Source organism: Gastrolobium bilobum, unplaced genomic scaffold (genome assembly GCF_033153095.1).
Source record: "Gastrolobium bilobum isolate Gb01-03AN ecotype WA unplaced genomic scaffold, APGP_CSIRO_Gbil_v1 utg40576, whole genome shotgun sequence".
Lineage (NCBI taxonomy): Eukaryota > Viridiplantae > Streptophyta > Magnoliopsida > Fabales > Fabaceae > Gastrolobium > Gastrolobium bilobum.
Window position 1 is genome coordinate 54,545 of NW_026898984.1, and position 11,572 is coordinate 66,116.

An 11,572-nucleotide genomic window follows, 5' to 3' on the forward strand; every position below is an offset into this window, starting at 1 on the left:
TAAGGTAACCATATTCCATCGACCATTCGCATCAAGTAACACAATATATTAATCAGATATGGGCTTTTACTATGATTTAAACAAAGCATATACATCATATTTGTGGTCACTTTACACTCGTGTAATTGACATTATCTCCATAAATAAAGTTAGACTTTGAATCATATCGTGCAGAACAAAAACTATAGTGGAGGGAATATCCTGAACCTGCTTTCCCCCATTCCCTATTTATTTTCAATTGCATCAACCATTGATGATGCCTATTATTTTAGTGATGAGGGATATTATTAGATTCTAAAACATAATAATAATTAATTAACCTAATTAATATATAAGAAACACACAAACACACTATTGCGTATCCAGTGCAATAGCGTTAAAAACGGGTTTGAAGTGAAATGGTAAATAAAAGGTTGGCTGGACATGAAACACCAACATCCACATTTTACTTTACATATCAATCGATGTCTGAAGTCTTAACGTGCCCTATTAATTCGGTTTTGGGTTTAAATTATTTTTCCCTCTTCAACAACAGTTGTAAGTTGTAACTATTAGAACCCACTATCCTTTTGATATATCAAATCTAAGGTCTAATTTGATGCTACTAAATCAACGACTCTTGATCCAAAATCCCCATTTTTCATTTGCTGAGCATAGTCCATAGACCCAATCTTTCAATGAGGCCAATTGTCCCGCTAAACGAACGGTCCTGATTGATGGAATGGTGGGCCATATCCCACTAGGGTCATTAAGACTCTAATGGGAGCGAAAATATTTTTTTGTATATCAGATGTACCAATCATTCAATATATTTTTTATTAAATATGGAAAAAAATAATATATTCATACTACTTTTATTTTTATAATTATTTCTTTCTATATTTTTTATTTACATATTTTAAGAAAATACCTACTCCCCTTCTACCAAAAATTCACTCTATGAAAGCAACTTCTGAAAAGGTAAAATAAATAAATAATAATAAAAAAGAGAAAAAAAAATTGAGGAATGATCCACCTATTTGTCAGTGACACTGTGCATTGGTTTGGGCAATAACCAGCATCTGGATCCCACCACCGGAGGCAACACCTGGAACCGATAAGTTATTGACCCCACCATTCTATTACCGCCATCTCTTTCTCTATGAAAAATCTTAATCATCGATTCAGTAAATTAACCTCGAGATTCATGGCGAAGATTTAGAATCAAAATGGTCGAAAAGCAGGGAAGAATTAACACACCATTCATTTTCATTAGTATCGCAACATATATATATATATATATATATATATATATATATATATATATATATATATATATGAGATAGATTCTTTGACACCAGTATCAAATTTAAAATTTAACACTTCATCTGAAAGGCATTAGATCAAAAAATATCAACTATTCTGATTTGTAACCATGTGACACCATTGATTTTTTTTATCTAACGGCTCTCAGATGAGGTGTTAAATTTAAAATTTGACACCTTATCTTAAAGTCATTAGATTAAAAAATATTAACGAACTCTGATTTATAAGCATGTGACATCATTGATCTTTTTTTATCTAATGTCTTTCAGATAAGATGTCAAATTTCAAATTTGACACTGGTGTTAAAGGATACTCTATATATATATATATATATATATATATATAACACTGTTTCATCCTTCTTCTTCTTTTTTTCTTTGGTAAACTGTTTCATCCCTTTTACTACACGAACTTTGCGACACGGAGTCAACAAAAGAATGCAAAATGTGGAAAGAAAAACCCAAATGCCTGTTAGGATGGAAACTTACCGAAGGTCATGATGGAAGTGAGTCGTTTTCTTTCTCTTCAACAGAAAAAGCATAAAAATACAAATTAAAAGGCTTTCAGGAAAAAAAAATAAAAAAAAAAAAGAGAGAGAGATGAAAAGAAAAGTGAATTGCACAAACAATGATGATAAGATATCGTGTAGTGAAATAAATCAAAGGAGACTTTTTTTAAAATAAAAAAAAAAAAAAAAAAAAACCAGAATAATAGTATTGTCTCTCAAAGTCTCAAACCCTAAAAAACCCTCTCCTCTTCTTCCAGCATCCACCTCTTCCAAAATATTAATCACACCAAAAAAAAAAAGTTAATATTTTTTGGAATAAACAACCTCAATTTTACAGGGCAATCAAACCTCACGTCACGTTGTGTTAACACATCTACACATGTAGGAAGAAGAAGATCTTGATCCTCTATGAGTGGTGAGTGTGACTAGTGTTATCATGCTGGTCCTCACCGCCGCCACCGTGCTGTGATTGTGACCCACTTGCCTGAGACTCTGAAACGCCGATCACCGGCCGATAAGGGTTAAAGCCCGCAAGCATACTCAAATGTCCTTCATTTATATTACCGCTACTGCCACCACCAAAAGACCCTAATTGCTGACCAGGCAACAACGCCATTGGGGTTGGAAAGTTCATGAAATGCAACCCACTTGACATGGTTCCTCTATACAAAGCACTGTTATTCACCCCTGGGAATGTCCACACAGTAGGGTCACCACTCACAGTACCTTGGTTACTCGAATTCGCTAGCATCCATATATTCGGTGGAATCTGAGTATTACTCGCCGGAATATTCCCTGAACTACTCGACTGCAACAAATAGCTCCCAAATTGATTCTGTGTCGACGACAAGTCTTGCTCGGAGGGTCGCTGTTTTCTTCCCAGAGCTTCTTCTTCTTCTTCTGTGTTCTCCGAGATATTGCCGGTGGTTATTAGGTTATTATTGGATTGTTGAAAATTGAGAAGAGTGGTTGAAGTGTTGGTGGTGTTCTCAGAGGAGAAGGTGATTCCAGGGAACAAGGTTCTGCGTTGTTGGAGGGAGAAATTTGGGTTGAAGTAAGAGGATCGTAGCTGAGATGGGACGGACATGGTGGAGCCGGAGCTTCTGAGAGATATGTTAAGGGATGTGAAGTTAGCGGGGATTGTGCCGGTGCCTGTGGCGGCGAAGACAGCGGGTTCGGCCTGTTGAAGGAGCCACTCGATGGTTTCGCCGTCGGACTTGTGGCCGAGTTCGCGGGTGAGCTGGAAGACTCTGGCGGCGCAGAGAGCAGGCATTCGAATGCGGCGGCCGCGGCCGTCGACCTTGGTGTGGCGGTCTTTGGTGGAGGTTCTCTTTGGCAGCGGTTTTTTGTTGGAGGGTTCGGTGGATGCAAGGACTAATTGGTTGTTGTTGGATGTTGTGGGTTCGGCTGAGATTGCTAGGGATGGGTATGGTGATGAGGTGGAGCAAGAAGCAGCTTCTTGGTCTTCTTTTTTCTCTAGGAGTTGGAATGGGAAGTTTTGCCGTTGGTGGTGATGCTGGTGTTGGTGGAGATCATCACCTCCCTCCATGATCGCATGGATGGGTTATTAGTGTTGATTGGTTTCTATGTGTTTATATTTGTGTCTGTGCGTGTTTGGTCTGAGATGGTTGTCTTTATGAGACAGACTGTGATCAGTGAGTTTATGGTTTAATCTCTGTGGTGGGTCTTTCTCTATCAGTGGATATATTTGGAGGAGGGTATGTGTGTCTAGGTTATATGCTTTCTATCTATGTACAAGGGCAAGGAATTTGCTTTGAGAATTCATGAGGTTAATTTAAGAGAGAGAGAGAGCGCGCTAGAAGGGAAGAGCTTTAAGCAACAAAGATAATGAGTGGGAATTATATGGGTGAGCTTTATAAAGTATATATGATTCTTTTTTTTTAAAAAAAATTTGCTTTGTTAATAATCTAAGAATAAAAAATCTTTTAACCAAAGCAGTTAGATATAAATAGAATTAATGACCAGAATAAAGAGTGTAAATTACGTTGATATAGAATTACATATCATGATCTATATATATAAAAGATATTTTTATATTGGTGTAAAAAATAAGAAATTTTACACTTAATCTTAATTATTGATCTACTTGTATTCAATAATTCATATAACTAAAAACTTATAATCATTAAATATAAATGAAATCAATAATCAAGATTAAGAGTGTAATTCACTTTGGTATAATTTATATATTTTTTTTTTCCTTTTGGTTTTTAATCTATACATCTAGTATAGTATGGACTATGGAGAGGTGAGTTTGTAAATTTTTGTGTTGTATTGAAAACGAATAGATAGGTGGAAACTGAAGGTGAAAAAAATCTTAGATTTTTTAGTTTTTGATTTGTTTTGTTTTTAGTGATGGAAGGGAGGAGTTCCCTTTTTATTGTGGTTGGACAGCTTCTTTGGTTCAGACTCCACGTGAGGTGCTCTTTTTTATCATTCAATCCATAAAGACGATGGTGGCCGTGGTGGGTCCCCATCCCAAGTCAAAAAATTGAAAGACCTGGAAAGGAAAGATTATCAGGTGGGTCCCCTCTCATTCAAGTAATCATTTCGTTTTTCCTTTTGTTCTGCACCTTTCCTCGGCAACTTTGGGATTCCTCAGCTGGCCTTTGCCATTCCTTTGAGCACAATAACAAGCGTAGTTTAACATCAATTACTACTTAGAAGCTAGCCTTTGCTAACGTTAATCTTCACCACTAGCTAGCTAGGGAAACAAAATTAAAATGACTTTGATAGATTATCCATAATTAGGTATAGAAACACGCAACTAATTAAGCATCTTCAGAAATCAGAATTGGTTGCTTATCTTCCTCTTCTTCTTAATTTTTTTCTTTATACAACAATTATTTTTCTCCATTTTTAAGCTTTTAAACTTGTGAGCAATCGAAAAAGATATGAAATAGTTAAAGAAGAGAGTGAGATAACTTGTGCAAGAGTAAAACTTATATAAGCTATTGATGCTGAATATATTGATCAACAATAAAATGACATATATAGTAATTAATAGATATTAAAGCCTAAATGTATGTCTTGTTTGTTTTTTTTTTAACATATTTTTACTAATAATTGAAAATAATTCACTTTGTTTTTTATTTTTAAGAATTTGAAAAGGAAATAATACAAATAATATTTTATTATGCTCACCATCTCATTTGTAGATTCTTAAAATTAGAAAACATAACGGAAATAATGTGACACTTTTGTAATAATTAATATAGATATATTAACTAAAAGTAAAAAAAATCGTACTCTAAGATATTCAGATTAATAGAGAATTCTTAAAATATGCTGATGTAGCAAACTTGGAGTATTTAAAATTGCTGAAGTGCAGGGGGACGATTCAAACCAATTCAAACCACGGTAACCGAGTCAAAAATTAATAATCGAATTAATTGAAAATCAAAAAACCAAATGCCGAAAAAGGGCATATTTTAATTGAATTGAAAGGTTCTCTGGTTGGTTGGTGAGAAATGAGAACTGATCCAATGTATTATGTATTTATTATTTTATGGTAAAATCTTGTTATTTTGTAGACTTGGAATCTCGAATATTTTTTATAACAAACTATCTTGTTTTAATTTTTTATTGTCTCTTATTCTATTTTAACTCTGTATGAGTTTTAAGACTTGTTTTAATTTAAAGACTTGAATTTTTCAGTGATTTGTAACTTTGAATGATTTTATTTTAATATATCTAGTTATTTGTATAATTGAAATTTTAAGCTTTTTGAAAAATCGAAAATCGATACAATTCAAATAGAATAAAATTAGATTGGATTGAATTAGATTTTAAAAAAATTCAAATCGAACAGATAATTAAATGATGAAACCAAAAAAATTAGATCAGATAATTTTTATTTCAAAATTAATCCAATTCCGAGCACAAACACTATTGCTAAAGTGGTTGTTTGTCAATGCGTCTTTCATAAATTATAATATACAAAATATGCCTTCACTTTTTTTTTTAAATATAATAGGTCCGTGGTCCGTTTAGTTATCTACAATACAATCACTTTAAATAACTCAGTAGACATGTTTCGTTTGGTTAACTATGATCAATAACTTAATGACACGTGTTTCATTGCATAGAGGTATATCATTTGCAAATTTCTAATAATATATTTTTTCAAATTTACTGATAAAGAAATTAAAATAAAAAATTAAGAAGCAATCTCTAACCCAGAATCATTAGAGTAATTATAAATATCGAAATGCTTAAAATTTCAAGAGTTTCAGGAAAATGGACTACACATACGCTTGAAGAAATTGTAGCAAGTCATCAACATATGATATTGCCTGATATCTTCTTCAGCCTCAGGACTACTAGTAGCAATTCGTTTTCTTTGCATTTATTATCTGGCTCTAGTTTCTTGGTATATATCTTGGCATTGACCCGAAAACTAGCTCGAGAAAAAAAAAAGTGCACTTTGAGTTTGCGACTCACCTACACACACATATATCATGGAAACAAAGGAGGCTAACCAAACACTAGCTTTTCTTGTATTGAAGACGAGAGTGAATCTTGAAATCTGGTATTTCTTTCTCTCTCTCTTTCTCCACCCTATATACATATATAGATATAGGTAATACTTCTCTTATGTTGCATAAGAGAAGTATTATCTCATGCTCAAACAAAAGTTAAGAGAGAAAAAAAAATTGGAGGTGAGAGAAAAAAAATTTTGTAAGACCCATTTGAAAAATGTGAGTGTAGTAGGAGATAAATTTTTTTTTATGTAACATAAGAAAAGTAATTCCCTATATATATATATATATATATATATATATATATATATATATATATATATATATATATATATATATATATAGGGAAATCCGATTGTCATGTAACATAACAATCAAAACATATCCTGCTCATACATCGAAAATCCCCCTTTTCTTTTATTTTTTCTTTTTCCTTTTTTTAATTAGCCCCACCATAATTTTGTTTCTGCAGGAAAATTATTCATCGCTCCTGTAACAGCATGAAAGCAAATCCCATATATATATATAGAAATAATTATATTTATAATTTTTTTTTTACAACTCTTATAATTTCAATTATATATTTCGGGGAGTACAAATACTTAAAAGTGTACTTTCTAGAATACATAATTGAAGTTGTAAACAAAAAAAGTTATAAATATAAACTGCCCATATATATATTCAACAATTATTTGACTAATTCGGTTCAATCACTGTCGAACGACTCAGACCCATCATCGAAGTCTACTTTTCCAAGATTGTTTTTTCCATTTACAATACTCTAATTCGAGATCTATGATTGAAGGGAACAAGCTCCTTACTACTTGAATCGATGGTTATTTGTAAAATCTCGTCTTTTTCCCTTTGAAATATAGGAAAGGGATATACTTACCACCAAAAAAATTTATCACTCTTACAGCCAACTTAATCACCGTTAATTTTCGTCAATCTAACGGTTATAACTTAATGAGAATTAATAATTAATTAATAAGTGTGACCCAATAAATGTTATTAATTTCTAATAAATTATAACCTTTAGATTAGCGAAAATTAACGGCGATTAAGTTGGTTGTAAGACTAATAAATTTTTTTGATGGTAAGTGGATCTGTCCCCTTGAATATATCCAATTTTTTTCTTTTCCCGTTTCGATTTCACACACACACACGGAGTGTAAATAGGTTAAGAATAGGCTAGGCTTTGGCTTAAATAGGTCAAACCTGTGTAAAAAAGTTAGACTTGATATGGCTCATGTAACGCCCCGTGTATACCCGATTTGTTGTCATATCATCGTATTAAGCAGCGCTTAATTAAAATGCGAAATTAACTTTTTCTTTTCCAATTATGATGTAAGAACCTGCACCGTTAATTAAGGAAATTAATTGATTATATATAAGAATTAGGAAATAATTTCATAATTGACCCTAATAATTGTTATGAGGCTTAAATAAGTATGATAAGTGATTAAGAATGCTGAAAGTCGCTTTTCGAAAGAAAAGTGCAGATACCGGTTCTGATAGTCGATATAAATGCGTACCGAAAAAGTATCTCGGAAAATTATAATAAGTGCATGATAATTCCTAGAATAATATATAGGACTTGTAAAACGAGTTTCAAATTAAAATAATGAGAACTGGTGCCAGAAACTGATACTGGCTATGAAAAGCGTGTAACGAAAAGGTGCTCCGAAAAATAAAATAAAAATATGATAATTCTTGTAAAATTGAGTAGGTTAATAATCCAAAGTTTGGGATTAAATGCTAAGCGTAGCAATTAAAGTTAATACTGTGTGTTAAATGCTTAAGTGACTATATATAGGATATTAAGGCACAAAACCCTAGACACTCAGATTTGCTACGTGACCTTGCGGCTGATCAGCCCTCTCCCTTCTGCTCCATTGCCATCTCCTCCTTGTTCTTGGTAAACCTTAACCAAGTGACCACTTTTCTTGGTGTTTTCTTCATCAAAACACCTTATGGTTGTGGGGAGTAGCCTTGTGAGTGAGTGAGACTCCTTTTTCTGAGCATCCAGCTGCTGTGAAGGAGTGTGGCTGGGCTGTGTTCCTTGTTGGTGAGGTAGGAGCCTTTACCTTGGCTTTGTGGAGCTTCATGGAGCTTTCTTTGTGAAGAAAGGAACCACCTTGGTGTGTTATTTTCGTTTTGTGTCAAAGTCAGAATCTTGAGGAGCTGTTGGTGAGCTCCAAGAGCACTCTTTCCTCTGTTCTTAAGCTTGGGTAAGTGTCACCAACCTTGATCATGTGTTTTGTGCTCTAAAGATGAAGTCTTGGTATGTTAATGGGTTAAACAAGTAACTAACCTTAACATGAACCTAAAAACGTATAAAGATGCATGCTTGGACGTTGGAATGGCTTAAAAATGGAACCTTGGAAGTGATACTTCGCGAAATGCAGAAACTGTATTCTGTCCCGAAATATCTGGATATGGTATCCGGATATGGGATATCCGGATATGATATCCGGATATGGGATATCCGGATATGGGGATTTGGATATCCGGATATGGATATCCGGATATGCCCCCGACATATATCCGGATATTCTGGGAATTCGAAGAACAGTAGCTGCATTGTTCATACAGTAGGCTATTGGGGGTTTGTGGACCCTAGATTGATGAAGTTGAACTTCTGATTTAATTGAACTAAGTCAGAATCAAGTGGTTAAGGGCTTATGGCTTCGTGTGAAGCCTTAAGACATAAATCGTAAGAGGAAAACGTAGTCATTATGTTTATGCTTATGAGCTATGAATGTTGATAAGCTTGTTGGTCCTATCAGATTGTGATCTGTTGTGTGTTGGACTTGAGCTGTGTGGACTCTTGGCATTGGATAGTGAGCTTGCAAGGTAAGCTTTCGTGTCCTCGGTTTAGCCATTGTTGGTTCCACCATGTTCCATGGGGGGATGGTTATATGCATGATGTAGTTTTCATGTATTGTTTTGATAAATGCTATTGAACTGTTATATGTGAGCGCCTTTACGATATGTATGTGGTGTTCCACCTATACGGTAAGCCTGAGTATGTGGTACATACAAGATTGTGAGGCTGTGGGTGAGGTGCAACCGGTGTTCCTTGTACTACGTGTGGGTAATAGACGTATTCCTGCATTTCTCTGGCCAGTAGAATAGTTTAAACACACATGGCATGAATATTTGTTGCACTGCATAGTTTTGGAACTTAGATTGGAAATTACTGCTATTGAACTTATATTGCACATGTAAGTGAGCTTGGGATGTAATATCCTTGAGGACCCCTTGTTTTACTGAGATTTCTGGTTAGAGATCTCACCCCACGTTTGGGGAATGCTTATTTCAGGTTCAGGTAATGCGGGGGTTGAGACCTCTAGTGGTAGGAGGCCAGAGCTTAGCTGATAGATGTTACATGTTTATGCTGCTTATGATGATATGCTGCTATGATTAGATGTGGGATCCTATTTACTGTCTTATGCTTTTAGCTTCAGTTTATGGATTTCTCTGTTGCGACTCTGTTGGTTATGCTGTTGATTTGGTGAGCATGGGGATTGTCCATGCCACATAGACTTGATTATGTCTTGTTTCTGTTGGAGTTTTATTAATGTATCAGGATATTGTCCGGACTATGTGTAGTAGATCCGTGACATAGATACTCACTTTATCTATATTATGAGGTATTCCAGTTAGATGTCTTTTTGCAATTTACATACAGGCGATATTTTATGAAATTGATTAAGTAACCAACTTGGCTAAGTATAATGATGTCATAATTGAAAAGAAAAAGATATTCCGCATTTTTAATTAAGCGCAACTTAATACGATGATATGTTAACAAACCGGGTATACACGGGGTGTTACATTTTATGGTATCAAAGCGACGGTTCAAGGGAAAAAGCCTGTATGTATTGCAATGATTAAGATGTTTGGTTGTGTCTGTCTTGTGTGTTTGCTCCGTTGGGCTTTATTATGATGATGCATATGTGATCACACTGCGTGGGTCTGATCAACTCATAATGTGTGTAACTTGTGCAAGAGTCATGGTAATACCCAGGAGAACACAAGAGACTGTTGAGGGTCAATCCGACCCAAATCCTGACTGCATTGGCTGAGATGCAGGATGCCACTAGATTGGCCAACGTGGCAATGATGGAAGCCGCTTGAAAAGCGAGCCAGAAAGCCACAGAGGATGCTCTTGAGGCAAATCGGCTGGCAGACATGACCTTGATGCGGGTTATGTTGGAGGAGATGAGGGCTGGCCCTGCTGTTGGTCAGTATCCTCCGCCACCACCTCCAGCGCCACCACCGCCGCCGCCTCCACCTAGAGTTCAGGATGAGAGCCTGAGTCACATTGATAGTGCTACTCATGTCGCTGGGGTGATGGAACCCTATTTGGAGCCTACTGAGGACCGTGACGTGATTGACCGACGGCTAAACGCTTTCAGGAAGCATAAGCCTCCTTCTTTTGATGGGTCTCTGGACCCTATTACTGCAGCGAGATGGCTGCAATCTTTGGACAAGATCTTTCAGGTCATGCAGTGTACGGATCCGCAGAAGCTGATGTTCGCTACTTACATGCTGGAGGGCGATGCCCATGAGTGGTGGACGAACACATCTCGTGCTTATGAGATGCAGGGTCATGTTATGACGTGGCCATTCTTTGAGGACTTCTTTTTGGGCAAGTATTTTCCCTTATGACGCGCAGGAGAGGAAGCAAGGGGAATTTGATAGATTGGTTCAGGGCTCAATGTCTGTTGACGAGTACCTGGCCAAGTTCAATGAACTTGTGAAGTTCGCACACTTTCGGATGGCGGTGCCTACTCTGATATTTTTGGCTGCTAAGTTCCGCAGAGGACTTAGTGAGGTGATTGCAGAGCATATTTCTGGAGCTGCTTCGAGGGATTTTGGTACACTGGTTCAGCAGTGTAAGGACTTTGAGGATGTCTGCATTACGAGCAAGGCCAAGAGGGCCAAGGTTGAGGAGACCAAAGGAACGAGTGGTTCCACTTCCTGGTAGAACAGGAGGTTTGCTGAGAAAGGAAAGGGAAAACAGTTTGCGACTTGGCAGGCGCCTGGTCAGCTCAAGAGGACTTCTCCGCAGCAGGGAAGCTTTGCGAGGCCTCCTTCCATTCCTAGATGTTCGGGGTGTGGAAAGGAGCATGTGGGACGTTGTGCTTCGGGGCAGTTGGTATGCTTTCAGTGTGGCAAGGAGGGCCACTTTTCTAGAGACTGTCTGTCGTCGACGGCGAGAGCTGCAGCTGTTCAGGCAGTCCCATTG

General features: G+C 36.3%; 1 protein-coding gene across 1 annotated transcript; it reads right to left on the reverse strand.

Moving 5' to 3' along the window:
• Positions 1 to 2,219: 2,219 nt before the first annotated feature.
• On the reverse strand, positions 2,220 to 3,362 carry LOC133286073 (transcription factor TCP14-like). The gene has a single exon (XM_061483418.1). The coding sequence runs from the start codon at positions 3,360 to 3,362 to the stop codon at positions 2,220 to 2,222; it is 1,143 nt and encodes a 380-aa protein (XP_061339402.1).
• Positions 3,363 to 11,572: the final 8,210 nt, after the last annotated feature.